Here is a 21,055-nt window from a genome sequence, read left to right on the forward strand (position 1 = left end):
GGCCGTCGCCTTCCGATCCGCCACGCCGTTACCGGACTTTCCTCTGCCGCCATCACCAGAGTATGATTCCTTTTTTTGTGAAAAATTTTTCTTTCACGATTTGTGATAATTTTTTTGATCTGAACTTGAGAAAACCTGAAAATGTCGTCTCCGAAAATCCCACTTGAGAATCTCGAAGAACCCCTCGTGCTTCCTCGTCCGAAGGGGCTCGAAAACCCGAAAAACTCGGAGAAGATGTCGTCGGCGCTTCTGGGGTTGAACCGGAACGGCGTCTGGCGGCGGCTCTTTTCTGGGGAACACTCAAAACCCAGAAAACGTATATTACATTTCTGGGGATCACACATATACATATATTACATATATATATATAATATATATTACATAAACCCAGAAAACAATTTAGCTATGAATTCTTTGGTGGATTATATCTTCGTCTTCTTCTTCTTTTCTGTGCGTTGCTTGGAGTGACCTGTTGTTTCCTTGTAATATGAATTTGTTTGTAGTTTGGCAAAACGTTATGTCGTTTACTGAGTATTGGTCAAGTCTTGGCAAAATGTTTGAGATCTGAGTATTATTATTGTGATTCATAATAAATATGTATGTTATTGTTGTTGTGATTTTTAATAAATATGTATGACATTGTTGTTGTGTACACAGAATGGATGCTAATGTAAGGAAGCATCAATGGACTGCATTGGAAGATTCAAAGCTAGTAGAGTGTTTATTGGATATGGCTAATAGTAGAAAATGGAAAGGATAATGATACGTTATGTCTGGTTACTTACAACAATTGAAGAAAATAATGAATGAAAAGATTCCCCAATGTGGGCTTAAAGCACAACCACACATTGATTCTCGTGTAATTGAAATGTTAGGCCCTGTCAGTAGTGGCTTTGGTTGGAATGATAAGGATAAATGCATTGTGGTTGGGAAAGATATGTTTGATGAGTGGATTAAGGTTAGTATTTTTTTAACCGGTTATAAATTTCAAGTTTTAGTATATTAGGCTATTTTAATGTTTAATTTACATTCCATATCTATTACAGAGTCACCCAACTGTGAAAGGCTTAAAAAAGTCACCCAACTGTGAAAGGCTTAAAAAACAAGCCGATTCCTTATTATGATGAGTTAGGACTTGTGTTTGGAAAGGATCGTGCTAATGGACAAGGTGCAATGGGATTAACTAATATGGTTGATGACATTGATAAAGAAACAAAAAATGATCTTGATTATGATCCATTGCTCATGTCTGATGAGCACATGGATACTGCAAGTATTGGCGGTCCTAGCATGCAAACAACTTCAACACTATTAGCATCAGGAAGGTAAAAGAGAAAGAGATCTCAATGTGGAGATGTATTAGTTGATACTTTAACTGAGATAGTACAGAAATTTTTTGATATGTATTTTATTGCTGGTGAGAATGTTCTTGCGCAGCTAAGGAAATGTACTTGCAATAAGTTCTTAACAACTCAGGAATACACTTCTACGCCAGTTATGGATAATAACTGTGTTCCAAAAAAAATCTCAGTTGCTAACATAAAATATTGAAAAACTTGCAAATAATTTTATACCAAAATTCACTCTGATAATTATCAATTTAATGCTTCCTTCTTGCCGATTTTAACAGATTTAGGACATTTTCATATACAATAAACGTTATTGAAGCTGCGGGAACATTTTTCAGGAGGTTTGGTGTGATGCCTCTGTAAAAGCCTCTAAGACCTTCAAATCTGCAAGCCCCAACACAACAAATCAAAATGAAGGGGGGCAAAAAAAAGATTTCAAAAGTAAAAACATAATATCAAGGGGTACAAAAGCTGGGACAAAAAAGTAATTCTAGTTTTACAGAATCCACAAAATTTAGACATAATACATTCTTGACATCCATAATCTGTATCATTTCTACAGAGCCCCCCAAAAAATCACAGGATATATATATATATATATATATATATATGTATGTATGTATATTTGCTGGGAAAAAAAATCACAGGATAAGTGGAATCATAAAGAGAGATGTTTTTATTCTTTGTCAATATGATTATTTATTGGGGGAGGGACTTCATTCTTACCTTGCAGTATCCTTCACGACATGCAGGCTATCCATATATCTTGGAACTCCCTCATTGCAAGGTCGTTGCTGCAGAGGAAAAGGAATATAACCAAGTTATTATGAAATACAAAAGAGAGAGTATTACAGATTATGTACATTTAGTATTATACCTGCAACCGAGCTCGTATGACCTGAAAAGAAAAGTGAACGCAACAGCATAAGCAATAATTAATGAAAAAAACGACCGTATATGTTTGTAAACCATCACCCTTTGGGGTGTGGGTTGGAATGGTCAAGCCTTTGGTTTGCTCCCAAAGGTATGGGATTCAAACCGCCTCATGGGCACCTACATGACAAAAGCCATAGTTTCCTGTCTTTTAAAGATTGTAAGGTTGGCTCCGGTTTCCAACTCGGCCCACAAAGTGGGCTCAAGAGATTTCTGGGTATCAAAAACAAATATATATATTAATATATATATATATATATATATTTGTAAGCCATCACTATGAAGGAATGCTAACCTGGAATGGATACGACAGGAGCATGGCAACAATCTTGGAGGATGCTCCCAAAGCAGCGTAATCAAATGAGTTCTGTTAAAGAAGCTATATAAGGACTTGTATACATTTGAGCATTAACCAAAAAGAAAAACACTAAAAAAGGTTCTTTGTTACTTGAAAATAACTTTTTTCACTCAGTTTTATAATGGACGCTTGCTAAAACACATTACAACAAATAATATTGGAATCTTGGTCCCAAAACTTGAAGAGCCTTAATATATTGACCAACTTGAATATGCATTTATACACAAATAGACGTATCTCCAAACATTCAAAAAAGATCTCTATGCCAAATATTATACTCGTGAGGAATGTTTACATAAACAGTTTTCCAGCACTATGTAGAACGATTGGTAAATGGAGCAAAAACATGTTGCAGAACTTCAATATCATAGACTAGACTCAGCAACCTACCAAAGGTGTATCAGAACTTCCGGACTTTTCTGTGTTTTTCCCAGACTTTAAGTCAATAAGGACTTTACGAAGTTCCTCATAAGCTGTGAATTGTATAGCACCATGAGAAACCTGCTGAAACAACACAAGACCTATAAGTAGCAAAATAGCCAAACAAGCAAGGACAAAAATGTTTTCTTTCCTTTTTTTTTGTCTCAATAAATTAATCCCAAGCAAAGAAGCATGTACTACAAATAGTCATCTACGTATAACTGAACACTAATTTATCCGTTAAATAGGTATCTTCTAGAGCCAGAAAATTAAAACAATAACAATGACTGACGATCAATTGGAAGGACATGCAAGTATATCTACAGCATACCAGAAAAAGCCCAGGAACGATCCCCCTATAAAGTGCAATCCATCCTTCCTCTCTCATAATGGTTCTCAAGGCATCTGGAGCGTTATAAAACAAAAAGGAGTTGGATATATTATATACAAAGTAAAGACATACTATGCATACAAGAGAAGTCGCGAACCCAGCCTTCACCTTAATATGTGCTCCTACTAAGACTCAGCATTGCCAACTAGGAACAGGAAAGTATCTAATCAAACGCAGGTTAGCAAATGAAAAGAGGAGTGCTGGAGTCAAATTTTGTCTTGACTCCAAAACTCTTTTGATTCTCAAGAATTATTCTCTCTCTCTCTCTCTGAATTCTAGTAAGACTACAAGAAATGGCGAAAAAGATCCCTTTCTCTATTGGGGTACAGGTATTTATAGATTTCTATTTCTCTGTTTTGAGCTTTTATTCTGAAATTCCTTTCCACGTCAACTTATAAGTTTAGTTCGGAAGATTCTGGGGTTGTTCTTTTGCATTTTTGAGTTAGGGTGACTTGAGTGATGATCTTGAGTTGAGTTTGAGTTATAACTTGAGTTGAAGTTGTAACTTGAGTTTGTGTTTAGATGTGCACATTTGAGTTATGATTTGAATTGAGAATTTTTTTGAGTTTGTGTTTGGATTGGTCAAAACTTAAATTTGTATTTAGATAGTATTTTAATAAAAACTCAATAGTGATGAAAAATTTTAATAGGGTATATGGTATATGGGTGGGGTTTTATTTGTCTTTTCGTTGTGAATGCATAAAAAAAAAATCATCTCAATCAGAATTAAAACGAAAAATTTATAACATTTTTAATAATAGAAAAAATACTATTCATTAGCATGAGTTCGAGTTTATGAACTCGAGTTGAAGGGGAAACTTGAACTCGAGTTTAACCCCAAACTCAAGTTCAAACTCAAATTTTACAAAAGAACATGAACTTGAATAAAGTTATAACTCGAGTTCAAACTTTTTCTGAGTTTCGTTGCAAAAGAACAACCCCTCTATTTCTCATTTAATCTTCCACGTGGCTTTTGAATTCTTTCTTCTTTTAGTTGGAACGTCGTTGTATGCTTTTAACTTATGCGACATCGTTTTGGAGTTGTTCAATTCTCATCCCCACATCAGCCCTATTTTTCCTTACAAAGTTGGAATTCTTTCAAATTTAAAAGGAAAACAACAAATTTTCTTCTCTGATTCTCTGTTTCCTTCAATACTGTCAATCTCAGTTTTTTTAATTTCATCATGTCTGGGTCTGATTCTTCCTTTGAAAGTCTCCATCTCGAGTGTCAAATTCCTGTGAATGTCGCCCTTTCGACTGTTCTTGATTCTGCCTACTTAATTATTGGTGAATCCATAGATCCTGAAGATGGTATGTTCTATATTGAGCACCTTTGAGTTCTCATATTCCCTCTTCCATCTTTGATTCTCGATTTCTTTTCAACTCTTCAGATTTGCCCTTTTCAACTTCTGCTTGCCAGTTTTCATATTCTTTCATGTGCCTATTTGGCAAATTCCATTAAAGGTTTTGAATTCTCCCTAGATGATATTTTTGAGGTTTATGACCTTAGTTGATGCTGAATCCATTCATCTTTTACTACTTCCGTCTGCTTAGTGATTGACATTTATTTTCTAACTTTGATTTTTTTGAACCTTCTAGTTGGGACAAATATGTTATTCGTGTTCAAGGCTTTTGGCGTTCCGATCCATAAACTCTTCTTCTAAATCATCTTGGCCCTGTTGATGTTGAAATCCCCGACCAACTTAATAGAAATGTTCATGTTGATTGATATCATTATCTTCCAAAGATTGCACTTAAAAAACTCCTTAATGCTCAGAAGTTGCTTTCTTCATATGCTCTCTCTAGAATAATTGACGAACATTTCCGCGCTCTCTTTCTTAATTCTCCAAATCTTCCTATTGACTATGAATGCTCGAAAGTTCTCAAAACCTCTGTGCCCATCCATGCAATCCTGATTTCTGCGAAACCTCCTAGTGATGCTAACGTGTCTTCCGACCATTCTAATGCTTTGCAGCCCTCTAATTCCAACACTCCCCACCTTTAAACTCGGACAATACTCAATTGTTATACTCCATTCCCAAAACCTCTCAATCCAACATGAGCATGACAAATCATCCTCAACTTTCCCCTTCTCATCATCATCCTTATTCTCGACCTTCTAAGTCCGCGTATTCTCATCATTCTATGGATCATACTAGTCCTTTTACCTTTTGTCCAGTAGTTTCCACTCCCCTTGCTTTGCCCGCACCGCCCCCCATTAATCCTGGAGGTCACAATCCCTCATTCCCTAATAGTGTGATTGGATTCCCAATTTTCGCAAGCCCGATGGTTCTTGGATCCAGAACACTGATTACTGCCTTGATCCTATCTCTTTTAATATAGACACTAATAGGGATATTGAAAAACAAAATCAATACTCCTTGTCACAGTTTGAAGACTTTTATGCCAAAAGCTTCATGTATCAAAAACAAGTTTTTTGCAGTTTGCTTCGCTGTTGGAAATCACGAATATCGTGATATTTTATTCTCATAATTTCTCAGATTGTCTAGATCTCTTAGATTAACTCCACCTATACGATTGTATAGCCGGTCCCAAGCCCAGGTAAAGGAGGAGGGTTGCGGTAGTTGACGGCCAGCATAAAAATAAGTCACTCTCATGGATTTCACTTACATAAAATCTGTTGGGGCATTCCCTACGTGCGACACGCTATGCCGGGCCCCGGGTATAGTGTTCAATAGGCAAGGGGGGTCTTCACACATTCATGGACGTGTGCGGGGGGGAAAACGAGCCCATGCGCCATGTCGGGCCCCGGGTATGGTGAAAAATATGCAAGGGGGGCCCTTGCACATTCATAGATGTGTGCAAGGGGCAGAGCTAGCCCATGATAGGAAAATTCGTTTAGGTAGTTGGAATGTAGGTTCTTTAACAGGTAGATCTATGGAGTTAGTAGATGTTATGGTAATTAGAAGAATTAACATGTTATGCTTACAGGAAACGAAGTGGACATGAGAGAAAGCAAAGAAGATTAGAAATTTAGGACACAAGTTATGGTATACTGGTTGGGAAAGGAATCACAATGGAGTTGGTATTCTAGTGGACAAAACTGTGAATGATGACGTAGTTGAGATTAAGCGAATAGGGGATAGAATTATATAGATATTCATGGAGGAAGAAAGGAGAGAACTCTCTTATTCATTGTATACATTACAGAGGAATAAAACACCTTTAAATAGAAAAGAAGACAATACACAGCTAACTCTAGGATCCCATATAATCAGGGATTTTATTCTATCACTTGATCCTAGGATATAACTTTCCTAATTTATTCAAATCTCTAATAATCAAATCCTAACCCAATATTCCTAATTTACCGACACTCCCCCTCAAGTTGGTGCAAAGATATCCATCATGCCCAACTTGTGATGAGAACATAGCCATCAAAGTCAATCCGGAAGAAAGACAATCAACCTTAAACGTCCATCAAGCCAATTGCATGGCCAACTTGCATATTCCAAGAGGCTTAGGCGCAATTTCCAACAAGGGACCAAGTCAAATTGAGGATAAAGAGTTGATTTTATCATAATTCTATCTTTTTGGGTTTAAGTTTCAATTTAAACATTTAAATTACATCTTAGGCGTTTTTAAGGAAGGAATTAGATTCAAATTCGGATTCCTTCCCTAGGATAAGTTTTTAGGCGTTTTTTAGGAAGGAGTTGGAGTCAAATTCGGATTCCTTCCCTAGGATAAGCTTTAGGCTTGCGTTTATCTTGTTTTTAGGTTTATCTTATTTTAGGCTTCTATCTCATTAAAGATAGAATAGGACTTTTCAATTTTTAAACCTTTTCAGCTTGTTTTTGGCTATTTAAAGGCTGAAAAACGAAATTAATAAAAAGTTTTGATTTTCATTCACTTTGTGAGATATTCTTCTTGTGTTCTTGAAGAAACTATTCCGAACTTATCAAGGTTTCCTTGTGGCGTTCAAACTTGACTTATCAAACGAATTTCCATACTCGTTTGTGGCGTCTTCACCATACCAGGGTTCTTGCTTTGCTAAGCAACAGGTCGCGGTTTCCATCAGTTCTTGAAGATCTTGGATCGTATTCCATATTTGGCTACGGGTTTCGTCACATCGTTGGCGGGGTTCGGATCAGAGCTTAGGATCGTCAAGTTTTGCTATCCTTTGTCCTTGTTTAATTGCGTTTTTTTTATTTTCTTAGAAAAAAAAAATTTCGCCCCAATTAGGGTTAGGGTTTTGAATTCGCAAAAAAAAAAAAAAAATTGCGATTGTTGCTAGTCATTGTTTAGAGCTTGAGTCCAAACCCTATTGTTGAATTCGAATTCAACTAGGGTTTTACAAAGTCAAAAAAAAAAATTTCAAAAAAAAAAAAAAAGGCAACCTCACGAAAACTGCTATAACTTTTGATCCAGGGATCATTACGGGACGTATAATATATCAAATCGAAGATCTTTTCGAGTCCTACAATCTTCACCTGGGAAAGCCCAGTGACCCTGTTTTTGGAGCCCAAAAAAGCTTATTTTTCATAGTTTCAGAGCCTTTAAAGTTTGAGTGTCAAAAAAAAAAAAAAAAAATTTTTTCATGACAATATTTCAATTTGTTTGGATTAAGTCTTGACTTGATTGACTACTTGAAGTCCTTTTCTTATTGTTAGTTTAGTTTTGAAAGAACTAAAAGAAGAATACGAGGGGAAAAAGGCAGAGTGTGTGAGCTTATTAGAGGGTAAAAGCCAAAATTAACTGGAGTGAAACACGAGTGGTTTGAATAAGTTAGTCTTCGAGAGAAACACTCCCTTTTTTTTTAATCATGTCGCAGGAACCGGAGAAAAACACACGCGAAGAGATTCCACCTACTGTTATCACGAATGTGCAAATACAAGCGTTAATGGGGGAGATGAAACGGATCATGAGGGTGGAGCTCGAACACCTACATGAGAGTTTAGATAGGGTGGAAGAGGGAACACCGCAGATTAAACCACCACCGAATGCTCCAAGGAAGAACGTGATGCCTCAAAAGGAGGTGGAGGATAATGGAGAGTTCGAAGGGGAAAATTTAGAGGACGAGTTTGATAGAATGTCAGTGGGCAGCCATAGGAGATATGGACGGAATAGAAAAGCTAGGGACCAAGCGGATAACAACTTGGGAAGTATCAAGATGAAAATCCCTGTGTTTCAAGGGAAAAGTGATCCGGAAGCATATCTCGAGTGGGAAAAGAAGATGGAGTTGGTTTTCGACTGTCACCACTACTCCGAACTAAAGAAGGTAAAACTTGCTGCCATTGAATTTACTGATTATGCTATTGTGTGGTGGGACCAAGTATGCACCAATAGGAGGCGAAACGGAGAACGCCCTATTGAAACTTGGGAGGAGGTAAAAAGGGTGATGAGGCGACGGTTTGTACCAAGCCACTACTATCGAGATTTATACCTCAAGCTGCAAGGTCTCCATCAAGGTAACCGGAGTGTTGATGAGTATTTTAAGGAGATGGAGATGGCAATGATTAGAGCTAACGTGGAGGAGGATCGAGAAGCAACTATGGCCAGCTTTTTGAATGGGCTAAACCGATAGAGGTCTTTACAGATGCGGATTGGGCAGGAGCTATTGAGGATAGGAGGTCTACTTCTGGATACTGTACACTCGTATGGGGAAATCTGGTTACATGGAGAAGCAAGAAGCAAACAGTAGTTGCTAGAAGCAGTGCTGAAGCAGAATTGAGATCGGTAGCTCACGGACTTTGCAAGGTTTTGTGGCTGAAAATGTTGCTAGATGAACTTAAAGTTGGAGTTATGCTACCACTACGTGTCTATTGTGATAACAAGGCAGCCATAAATATCTCACACAATCCTGTTCGTCATGACAGGACCAAGCATGTGGAAGTCGATCGGCATTTTATCAAAGAAAAAATAGAAGAATGAACTATTTGCATGTCCTATGTTCCTACTACTCAACAAGTGGTTGATGTCCTGACCAAAGGATTAGCTAAACCCATCTTTGAAAAATTAGTAGACAAGTTGGGTATGTACAACATATATTACACAACTTGAGGGAGAGTGTTACCGAATATAGGACAATTATGGAGGAGGATTTGTAGCTGTTTAGGAGGATTTGCAGCTGATTCAAAACGAATATTCCTAGAGACTAGGGATTAGTTGTTTTATGATATTCTATGTGATTTGTCTTTTATTTGTTATGATTGTTTTTCTTATTTAAACCAGCCGGTCTCTCCTATATAAAGAGACTAATGTAGAGGTTGAATGTGTGTGAATAAAAAAGAAGCAGTGTTTTTCCTTTTTCCTCTGCCATCTCCTCGAATTCCTGCTATAAACACCTTTCATCTTCATAATAACCTTTTTTTTTGGTACTATCAACTCTGAAAAAGCATGGAGTCAAAATCTTCTCTGCCTAAAGGAAAACTGGGGTTATCCTTTTGCTCTCCCTGTTCCATTACCCGTAGGCTTGATTTTTTTTTTTTTATGCTTCCTTTTCTTTAAAATTCCTTCCTCATTATTATTTTTTTGAATCATTTCTTATTTCCAGAGGCCATCCCTACCTCCCGACATTCCCGATAATGATCTCCATCAAGAGCTTTTGTGGAAATTGAGTGAATCTCCTTACACCGACTTAACTTGTCTCCTCCATCCTGAGGGTTACAACTTTGCTTTCTTGAAAAGCATTTCCCCCACACACCTAAATAACGATTTCTCCTACCTTGACGAAGCCAAATCTCAATTTTCCCATTGGGTAACAATTGAATTTCCCAAAATCTTTGTCTTGGAAAAAGCGAGGATGCAGAAGAAGGAAAAACTCAAAAACTCTTCACCAAATCTTTCCGATAAATCCTCTAGATCAAAACGCCCTCAGAAGGAGACTTGTAATTCTACCAAACTTCTTAAAGCCCTATCCGGTCTTTCTGAGAATCCCACTCCATCTGAGGATCAAAAAATCCTTAACCAAAATTGTAGACTGAAGTTCCAGAGGACCCGAAACCCCAAGTTGAAGTTCCTCAAGGTTCTGATTCTCAAGCTGAAGTTCCTAAAGGTCCAAATTCGAAGTCACTGTCACCGACTCTCCTGAAGTTGAACCTCCAAATAAAAAACAAAAAATTTCAGGAGAAGTTTCGGAGGAGAATCTCATAGATTTGTATCGCCCTCCTATTCCAAACATTGTTCTTTGCGCAAATCAATCTCAAGGTCATGAAATCCCCGTTTCCTCTACTTTTGATCGTTGGTCTATTCATGTTTCATCTATTTCTGTCTCTCAAACTCCTATTTTTGTTTCCTCTCAGGCACTTTTATCTACTCCCGTAGTTCAGAATCTATCTCAATCACCCATTTCTCTTTCTAGCCTATTTCTTGTTTCTCCTAATATTTCGAAGTTCTTAACCACTCCCTCTTCTAACGTACCTGGGTCACAAGTTGACTCTCCAGGCGAATGAATCAACTCACTTTCAAATGAAAGTGGAAATCTCCCCTTCAGTCCAATGCCCCTTTTTCTTCCCAAGTCATTTTCACCACTTCCGATAATTTCAATCCCACCATCGTTCCAAGTGAGGTTGCTCCCTACGTTCCTTATGCCCGCAGAGAGCTAGTCCTTCATGCTGCCACAATGCCCTTTGTTCCTACCCCACTTGTTGATTAATCTGTTGAGTGTTTTCTTCACCCAAATTTTCATTAAGTTGCCATCTTGATTTCCATTTTGTTTTACATTTTGCTTTCTTGTATTTAATTAGCACACTTGTTGTTTGCCACATCCCACAACTTCATGCTACTGCTCAGGTGGTTGTTGACAAGATTCAATCTGCGGAAAAGGATCTCATCGAAGTTTGATCTAGATCGAATCCAATGAGAAGTTGTCTTCATGAAGCTGAAGTTTCTGTGCTCAAATGGAAAGCATTTTCCGAAGCTAATAACTTTCACAATTGAAATCAAGTTTAGCCAATTATCAAAAGGAAAATGATTCACAACAACACAAGGTCACTAAGCTCTCCGCCTATGATGGTACTCAGAAGGAAAAATCTGTTGTTGATGACAAGGAAATCTCTTCTTTAAGGAGCAGATATCTTCTTTAAAAGATCAATCAAGGAACGCTCTGCTCTAAGAATCTGCATCTCGAAAGAAGGAAGAGATTTCCAATCAAAGGATTCAAGAGTTGACTAAATTCATTCGTGATTTCCAATACAAAACAGTAAATTAACTTCCAATCCCGGTGATAAAAGTCATCTCTCGAAGGAGATTGCTCGCCCTGAAGCTAAATATTCTGATCTCAAACGGCTCAAGCTATTGTGCTCTGAATCACACCTACTACAGATGGATTCAGAGCTCCCTTCCAATTGAGCAAAGAGAATTGAAGGACATCAATGAGCTTCTTGGGCTTCTGGGTCTTTCCACCGAATCAATTGCTACCAACAAGTTTGACCTGCTTCACAAGAAGTAGATCTAAACTTCTTTTCCTTTTTTATATTTTTGATATTATGATGTGTTATACTCTGAATCTCATTGAGAACTTCATTTTAAGTTTCCCAATGAGATTTCTATTCGGTCATTCTCTCATTCGGGCTTTTTTATTTGGGCTTTTTCTTTTTCCTTTTAAATATCTAAAGAGCCACCATCAATAGAAAGTAATGGTATGAAATTCTAACTTCATAGAGTGCTTCTGGAGGGGTGGGAGAAAAAAACCTATAGCACTTAAGAAATGATAGATAGAAGAAATAGGCTAAGCATATCATGCTTGACATCTTTTTTGCATCATTTTATTCCACAAAAACTTAAGCATCTAGGAAAAACAAACTTATGGCAATGGTACAATTCTATGAGAAAGCTAGGGCGATAGAAGTTTCTTAGTGCAAGAGGAAACAATTAGCTTTAATTACGATTGATACTATTTGGGGCCAAAGTTTAATGACTCACTAGGAAAGGAACATCTCAGAGGGCACACTACTAGGAAGTTAATGTAAGATGCGAAAGCAGACCATAGAACCCAGAATATGGTCGAGTCTGATGAAGAGGATTCTGAAGCTGCAATCTTGTTTTCACCAGCCAAATGGGATTTGTGCACAAACAAACCTGGTAAAAACACAAGTTACAATTATCAATCCGCAAAGCAGCATTACACTCAACCGTTGAAAGGAATACAGAACTCAACAAAGTCCATCAGAAGAGGTGGAAATATATATATATATATATATAATATCGGCAGAATGCCAGAGAACTGTTTTTCTTTCCTTGGTAGAGAAGTTAGAAGACTCACCAAAGCCCCAGCTTCTGCAGCAGAAGCAAGATGATGACCAGGGCTTAGTTTCTCTGCCCTGTTTCTAGAATACCTTTGTTTGGCTCTATCATAGCTACAAATTCAGTAAACTTTTTGGTTCATACAAATCTAAATTCAGCATTTTAAGCATTAAAAAAAATATATAAACTCAGATAAACAAAACATAAAGTAGAATGACACAAACTCACAACCACCATTTTTATGTATTGTACTTACAAGAAGAAATACAAACCCCATGAAACTGTCGACCCAAGAACTGCAGGAGAAAATCCGGCGTAAAGCCCTCTCAAGCCCTGCAACGCAGATTAATGACAACATTCAGAAAGAATTTTTAGTCAAGATCAAATTCAAAGCCCTAAGCTAAGAAAGAAAGAAAGAGAAGATGAGCCAGAACTTGCCTCGGAGCGAGCAATGGTGAAAATCGCGTTAGCGGTGTTCTTGTAAGTTGGAATATTCGAAACTCTCCCATCGTTAACTGTACACCCAAATGTAAATCAATTCAATACCCAAAAAAAAAAAAAAAAAAAAAAAAAGGAATCTGAATTCTTTTTTTCTTTTTCTGATATACCTTGAAACCTGGTACGGACGACATCGAGAGGGTGCATGGCGGCGACGGTGGCAAAGCCTGCGACGGCGCCAGCGGTGGCGTTTTCCCACTGCCACTTCTCCGATGACGCCGACATTGGCGATTAGACCAATTTTTCTTTTTTAACGTTCGAAAGTTGGTTCTTTTAAGGTTCCAACATTTTCGGAGAGAGAGAGTTGAAGAGTTGATGGGGATCAAGTAGTGGAGTCTGTTGTGAAGGGTGGGAAATCTGATTTGTTTGGAAGATGCAGAGAGGGCCGTGAGACGGCGTCGTTTTTCGAGCTTCAGCACTACCTGAACAGTGTCAAGAGGGAAAGCTTGGAGGTTGAAAAGAAGAAAGCCGTCAACTCAAAGAGAAGGATGTGCGTACGCTGTCGTTTTGATCGTTGCCTGAGGGAAAGTCCACGTGCAAACTCGTGCAATTTTTTGTGTTCGATGCAATGCCTAGAGACCGTAATTTTACATTTAATTGATGGATGCGGAATTATAATTTAAAATTATTTTAATTTATGTATATTTTTTATAAAAAAAATAATTAAAATGGATACGGGTACTGATTAAAATTTTAAGGGTAATTATGGTGAATAGACCAGTTTTTATGACTTTTATAAGTAAATAGTGTATTTATGAATTATTAAAATTAATATGCTAATTTTAATTTTAAACTTTTTAATTTTAATTTTACACTTTTTCTTTTTTTTCTCTACTTTTCTCTTCCTTCTCTTCCCTGAAACTCTCTCTACTTTCATATCTATCTCTCCTTGTGTCTTTCTATTTTCCATAGAGATTCTTGATTACCTAGAGACTGACGACGATGCTGATGTTGACTCCAATGACGACATCGTTACGAGCTTCACGATTTCGCAACAAGCTCCATTTCACAATTTTGGCATCTAGTTGAGTTCTCGTGATGTCGCCACAGAGATATCAGAGATCATGGTGATTCGCCGTCACGTCAGGTATCAACAGCGATGGAGCTCAACGACGAGAGAGTCCCTTTCTTGGTACTCCACCTGAAGAAACGATCTTAGATTACAACAAGCAGGCTTTGCAGATAATAGTCGTTATAGCGTCGACAATAGAATCGGGGATTTGGCATGGACTTTAGTGATCTTCACAGTCGATTTTGGCCTTTTTTTTGGTAAAAACCACTAACCAAACCAAAAAAAAAAAATTCTTTTGGGTGGTTTAGGCGGTTTTTTTTTTGACAAAAATCAAATTAAATCAAATCACTCATAAACAGTTTAAGCAATTTGAGCTTAAGACTAAAAAAAGGTTTCTATAATTCACAAAAATTATAAAGTGGTTAATTCATAAAATAAAATAAAAATTAAGTTTAAAATATAACTCCAAAATAGCAAATGTCTAAAAGCTCACCATTTAAAGTCTTAATACAAACCAATAAAAATGTAATAAGGTGCATTTTATAAGTGTATAACATTTATTATGACTAATAAAAACTAAAATAAATAATAAATATTTTAAGTCACAAACCAAACTGCTTAAAAAACTGACTAAACTGTTTAATAATTCAAAAATAATTACCGATTTAGTTCTATTTGATTTGGGTTGAGCGGTTTGACAGATCTTTACGCCTTAAGAACTCACGGGAGAGAGAGAATGGAAAGGGAGAATATTGATATCAAACAAAAAAAAGAGAGATATATATAAAGAAGGAGAGGAGAAAGAAAAAGAGTGAGATCAGAGGAGAGAGTGTCTCGTGCAAGAAGAGAGAGAGGAGAGAGTGTTATGCAGAGTAAAGAAGGAGGACGAGAGAGTGAATGATATGAAAAGGCTTTTCTTCTAATCAGAATGTTAATTTTTTTAATTTAAGGATATTTTTGAAAATTCAAAAGGATGTAAATCTAAATTTACACCTAAATAGCCTATTTATTAACTTTTTCTAACCATGGCCTATTAAGTTTTATTTCTTTTTCTATTTTGGTCTTTCCTCATTCTCTTAAATTTTAACGGTAGCGGGTCACAAAAAAGAAATAGATTTAAAGATTCTCGACTTTATTTCTTATTTACCCGCCCCATTTGACTATAGTTTACTTTTAAACTAAATATATTATGTGTAGTATGTTATAATATATAATTTTGAATATAATATATTACATAATATATATAAAAATTCAAAACTTCATTTTTTTTTAACTTAATGTTTTGTATGGTTATACTGATTAATTACTTATTTATTTATTTTACAATAAAATAACCAATAAGATAAATGGAGCACCACGAGTACCCCGAACCCATGATAAGGAAATCCACCTCTAACCCTGCCAATTTATTCGGGTTAATATGGTGGTCATAGTGAACGTTTTCGTTCACATGTGGGTTGACGAAAAAACTAACCCGTCCCAAATCCACCTTGTTGCCATCCCTAGCCATGCATAATCAGCCTATCAAAATAAATAAATAAGCACTTTGATGTTAGTGAATAATGTTTGACATATTTAAGCCTCGTTCACTTCGCGGATTCAAGTTTTTAATTTGAACTGAGATGTGACATTTTCTAAGAGCTTTTCACTGTAGCAGAAAAAATTAAATGTGACATTTTTTGAGAGCTTTTTACTGTAAAAACCTAAAACTAAAAACTCAAATTGGTGAAATGAACGAGTCCTTAGTTCAATAAATTTTAGATATTAACAAATACATACTTCACTAATTTATGAATGTGTTACCATGTGTAAAATCAGTGTAATTCCAGTCTCATCGTAAAACCATAATGAGAGAAAATCATATTACTCGTGATTGTCCTTAATACTATGAGTTACATCACAATAATCATTTTGTGCTAAGCACTACTTTCCAACTAGTGTATTCTTTGAACTCATAAGAGCTTTCACTGCCTTTCTCATGCCTTTAAAGCCCCCTTTTTACATATTCTATACCTTTTTCAAAGGTTGCTTAACCAAACTTATTCCAATTGGTAATTTTCTAGTCACAATTACACTAACGAAATTTCATTGAAAAGATGACCACACAATGGGAAACAACACCAATTGATTGTAGTTATCGGCTCTTAAAAGCATAGCTAGCAGAAGCCGAATTTCCTGTAACAAACTTGAATGATGATTTTGTATTTTGGAGTCTACTTAAGTAGAAAAGATGCACCCCTACCTCTAAAATTTGAGAGTGCTATACGATGAAGAAAAAAAAAAAAAAAAAAAAAAAAAAAACTTATTGGTGAGGGATGGTGTCTGACCCCTACCTAAAACTATCACAATTTATAAAATAAAATAAAAATAGTTCTAAGTTTTCAGAAACTACATAAATTGGAAGGACCCCTTTTCACAACAAATCCCAAAGCATTAAAAGGAAAACAGCGCAAAACGAAAATAGGATTTAAGCAGAATTTAAAGAAGTATGAATATGCATCCTAGAATTGTAGGTCAACATTTTGACCAGCCTTTTTTTTTTCCAGTTCCACAAGTGAAAAACAAAAATAAAAAATAAACAAAAAATAAAAAAATAAAAAAACAATTGGCAAAAGTGCAAGCTGTAGGATCTATGCAAAACCATAAAATGTTGCTTTATGGTGGAGAAATAAAGCAGTCACAGGTTAGCCCTGCAAATTTAAGTCTAATAAGTTAAGAGTAGATAGTGACTCATTCAGACTTTCCGTACAGCTAAAGTCCACTGGAAGTCATAAAAACAGTGGAGACTGGAGAATAATTCATCATCAAATAAGTTACGTACTCAAAGGACTTTTGTCCTAATGCTCCACTAAGCCCTAACCTTATCCAGGAGGCTATAGGAACAAAGCAAAATAACTCAATTTACTTAGTTTTGCTGCAAACGCTTGCATTTAACATCGACATTAAATTCAAAGGACACTTTTACGATAAGGACACTTATTTTACTCAGTAAAAACTTTTGTTTTAACCGTTAGATTAGTTTTTCAACATACTAATCTCTGAGTAGAAGCAGTTCTATGTCACGTGCTATGAATTTCTGTTAGATTAGGTTTGACTGGGGTGGAATGGTAAGCAATGAAAGCTCCTTTTGAGTTTAAAGAATACGCTAGTTGAAAAGTAATGCTCTGCATAATGTGCTACTGTGGTAGTAGTGATAGAACTTGTATGGCTTCTTAATGTTAAGGAAAGTCACAAGTGGTGTGCTTCTCTCTCATTATGGTTCTACAATGAGACTCGAATGAGACCAATTTTACACATTTTATGATAGTGTTTATGACAGTCACAAGTAGTGTGTTTTTCTCTCATTATGGTTCTAGAATAAGACTCGAATGAGACCAATTTTATGCATTTTATGATAGTGTTAGTGTCAACAAGGATCACCATTATAGCCTTCCATTCCTATCTTTGATAGCTGGAACAAACTAAGGGGGTCTTGGATGTTACATACGAAAAATGGATATGAAAACATTCTTGGGAAAAGCATACAAGGTATGAATCATGTTATTACGAACCCGCGATAAGCAAAAATCAAGTTATAATGGGTGTGGGAGAAAAAAAAAAATGCCAACAAAATTAGTAAACTATAGAAAGGTTGGATTCGAAGAATGCTTTTTTGCATTATGAAGAGACCAAAGTTTGACCGGCATTGCTTGTCAATGAACAGCAAATCCATCACCACCCACTCAATCCTACATTTGTTTCTAAGTTTAACGTACAAGCCTAAAACTTCTTGTTCTTCATCCTTCTTCCCGCCTGCAGATCCTAAACCAAAGATTAAAACAAGAACTCAGCTAATCAAATTACGTGACTTGACTAAAATAAATCTGAAACTTTATAAGAACATAACAGCATTGCAGTAACAATGAAGATCGCCAAAAATCACTTTCTTTATGGTTAAGATTTTCAAGGTGTTGGTGTTGTTGTTCCCTCCAAAACTATTTAGCATATATCATTACAAATGATGAATCCCCACAATTCAGACAAAGAATTTCCTTCATAAATCCTATATAGCTTTCTCCAGCTCCGACGAAATCGAGCACAAACAATGAGAAAACCGAAAAAGAAAACAAAAGCGCCACATAAATTTAACTTCACAAAGCACCAAGTTCCTGTACCCTTATGTTAGCCACCGAAGTAACAGGCCTGGTAGAGCTTAGAGAAGCGTATAGCACATTGCAAATACTGGCGAGCTTCAACAAAACTACAAGCTTCTAATAGATATGCAATCTCGCAGAGAATGCCGTTCACTTGATATTCCCATCTCCTGGTCCTGGTACATAATCTCTTAAAAACTATTCAACTAAAGGTTCCAAAACGTGGTTGATTGCAAAATTAAGATTTAATCACACATTTCATATTCCATGGAGATGGATAGCGGGAGAGGATTTTCTGAGCAGCACCGTGACACACAATTTGAAAATGCCGTTCGGTTTATATTGTCAGCTTAACGTAATTAATCACATTAGTCGGGTGCTTCTACTATTGAATTCTCCTATATCTATGTATATATGTTCTTGGCTTAGGCAACGGAAATTCTAATGAAGCCAAACCTATTGGCTAGAGCTACATATAAACTACAACTACAAACAACAACTCCAAGGTTAAAGCTTTCTGCGATCCCATGAATTACCCATTCAACATATGATCAAATCAACTAAAAAACCACTAAACAGAATGATTAACTAGATAATCTCACAATAAAATCGAGAATCAATACCAAGGGCAAACAAGATCAGTAAATTACCTCTCACTCGTCACTCCATTGAGACCTTGGCGCCGACAGACTTCATCTTGGCGATGATCACCTCGGCCTCCTCCTTCGTAACCCCCTTCTTCAACAGTGTCGGAGCTTTATCCACCAATTCCTTGGCCTCCTTCAATCCCAAATCCGTGAATGACCTCACCTCCTTTATCACCTTGATCTTCGCCGCCGCATCGAATCCTTCAAGCTTCACGTCGAACGCCGTCTTCTCCGCCTTCTCGTCCGCCTTCGCAGCTCCGGCACCGGCACCACCGCCGCCTCTCCCGACGACGCCCCTGAGGTCACCGATCCCCATCCCCGGCATCATCACCACCATAGTCGGCATCTCCTTCACGTCAAGCTTCTCGCGGAGGACCTCAGTCAGGTCGCCCACCTCGAGCAGCGTGAGGCCGGAGATCTCGTCCGCGATCGCCGAGGCTCTCTCCGACTGAGGCTTCTCCAGCGACGCCGTGGCGTAATTGGCGTTGATGTGGAAACCATGCGACGGCGGTAAAGGTCTAGGGTTTTGAGGGAGGGTTTTGGGAATTCGGGAAAAATGTGGGGTGATCAATCGCAAATAGCGCATTTTATTGGGGGGATTATGATTAAGTAATTAGGAATTTTACAGAGGCATCGATTGATGCTTTCATGGCTTTCTGAAGCTGTGAAATGATCTCTGGGATAAACCCTAAAATGCAATGGAGGCTTTCTGAAGCTGTGAAATGATCTCTGGGATAAACCCTAAAATGCAATGGAGGCTTTCTGTGCATTTGTTGTCGTTGGGCGAGTTAGGGGGCTTGGACATATAATCTCATTGGGCTAGCCCATTTTGTTGGGTTTAACCCCAGTAGGAGCCCAATCATTTTTGTTTTTTTCTTTCCTAGAAAATTACTGAACATTAGATAAATCTAAATTTTTATCATTTTTACTCTTAAATAATATTATTTTATCTAATATACTTATTTAACTAAAAAATATATTAAGTAAGAATATACAACAAACTATTCAAACCATTTAAACCAACAAAACAAAAAAACCCCATCAAACCAGTTAATAATCGGTTTGGTTTACTTTAGATTTTTAAAAGAACCAATTAAATTGGTTTAGTTTGTGGTTTTACCCTTAAAAAACTAAACCAATCCAAACAAAACCAAATCAATTTCTATTTATATAATTTTTTTAAAATTATATGTATTCCGTATATCTATAACTTATTTAGATTTTAAAAAACTCATTTTCTTTCGTATATTTAAAAAAGTTAAATATCATATTCAATCATGAGTCACAACTAATATTATATAAATATATCTATAATTGAATTGCTTTGATTTCATTTTTTTCTTTAAACGAAAGAGAGAAAGAGACATAAGAGCACATAAAATATTAGTACAAATTATAGTTGAGACTTAAGAAGAGGTTGTAAAATATTTATTCAAACCAATTAGAAAAACCAAACCAAACCAATTACAATCGGTGTGGTTTGGATTGGATTAGATCCTTAATTGGTTTGGTTTGGTTTGAAAATCTCTAAATAAATTTATAATTGGTGTGGTTTACATTTCACCTAAAATAAGCGGTTTGGTTGGTTTGCACACCCTTAATATTAAGCAAAAGTAAATTATAAAAATCCAGATTCATGCATTCAAAGGAGTCTTTGTCTCCTTTTCTCTTTTTTTTTTCCTGATAAAGTTTAGAGATATAGATTCGTTTGGTTTACTAACTTGAACTCATGATTCTGATTCTGCTCTCTCACAAAAAATTTAAATAAAAAAAATTTCCTCCAATAGATTCTCAAACAAAATTTGAATTCATAATCAAAACCACTAACTTGAACCCATGAGCCAAAAGGCCCATACTAGTTAAGTAGAAACATGGTTCCAAACATAACTTAACGATAATAAATTCTTTATAAAAAAAATGTTAAAACAAAATGTTGAACTGTAACGAAACAATTTAGGACATTTAATAAAAGATAAAAATTAAAATCATAATTATTATATTAAAATCATACTAATAAGGATTTTACGCATAATAGTTACTATAATAATTATTACATAATTATGTCATTTTCAAAATTTTTGAAACAAAGAAATTGCTTTATTTTCAATTA

At 36.3% G+C, this 21,055-nt stretch overlaps 2 protein-coding genes and 1 long non-coding RNA gene across 4 annotated transcripts; 1 reads left to right on the plus strand and 2 right to left on the minus strand.

Moving 5' to 3' along the window:
* The first annotated feature begins 1 nt into the window (after window position 1).
* LOC112094165 lies at window positions 2-1,511 on the plus strand. The gene is made up of 3 exons (XR_002903398.1): window positions 2-60; window positions 658-958; window positions 1,047-1,511. It is a non-coding gene; the product is annotated as an uncharacterized LOC112094165 (long non-coding RNA).
* Window positions 1,512-1,540: 29 nt separating this feature from the next.
* LOC21396426 (folate transporter 1, chloroplastic) lies at window positions 1,541-13,663 on the minus strand. The gene is made up of 12 exons (XM_024174433.1): window positions 13,652-13,663; window positions 13,264-13,571; window positions 13,094-13,170; window positions 12,912-12,988; window positions 12,675-12,768; window positions 12,397-12,490; window positions 3,392-3,465; window positions 3,031-3,144; window positions 2,578-2,649; window positions 2,227-2,247; window positions 2,076-2,143; window positions 1,541-1,733 (listed from the first exon to the last, which is right to left on the minus strand). Exons 2-12 carry the CDS (start codon window positions 13,376-13,378, stop codon window positions 1,601-1,603), a joined length of 939 nt encoding a protein of 312 aa, XP_024030201.1. The 5' UTR covers window positions 13,379-13,571; window positions 13,652-13,663; the 3' UTR covers window positions 1,541-1,600.
* Window positions 13,664-17,636: 3,973 nt separating this feature from the next.
* LOC21396429 (50S ribosomal protein L7/L12) lies at window positions 17,637-19,704 on the minus strand. 2 transcript variants are annotated; one of them, XM_010111609.2, is made up of 2 exons: window positions 18,949-19,704; window positions 17,637-17,966 (listed from the first exon to the last, which is right to left on the minus strand). In XM_010111609.2, the coding sequence occupies exon 1, from the start codon at window positions 19,529-19,531 to the stop codon at window positions 18,959-18,961; it is 573 nt and encodes a 190-aa protein (XP_010109911.1). In that variant the 5' UTR covers window positions 19,532-19,704; the 3' UTR covers window positions 17,637-17,966; window positions 18,949-18,958. The 2 variants fall into 2 exon arrangements, with proteins under 2 accessions (XP_010109911.1, XP_024030204.1); XM_024174436.1 differs by lacking the exon at window positions 17,637-17,966 and adding an exon at window positions 18,047-18,474.
* Window positions 19,705-21,055: the final 1,351 nt, after the last annotated feature.

The sequence above is a fragment of the Morus notabilis genome, unplaced genomic scaffold (genome assembly GCF_000414095.1).
Source record: "Morus notabilis unplaced genomic scaffold, ASM41409v2 Scaffold720, whole genome shotgun sequence".
Classification (NCBI taxonomy): Eukaryota; Viridiplantae; Streptophyta; class Magnoliopsida; order Rosales; family Moraceae; genus Morus; species Morus notabilis.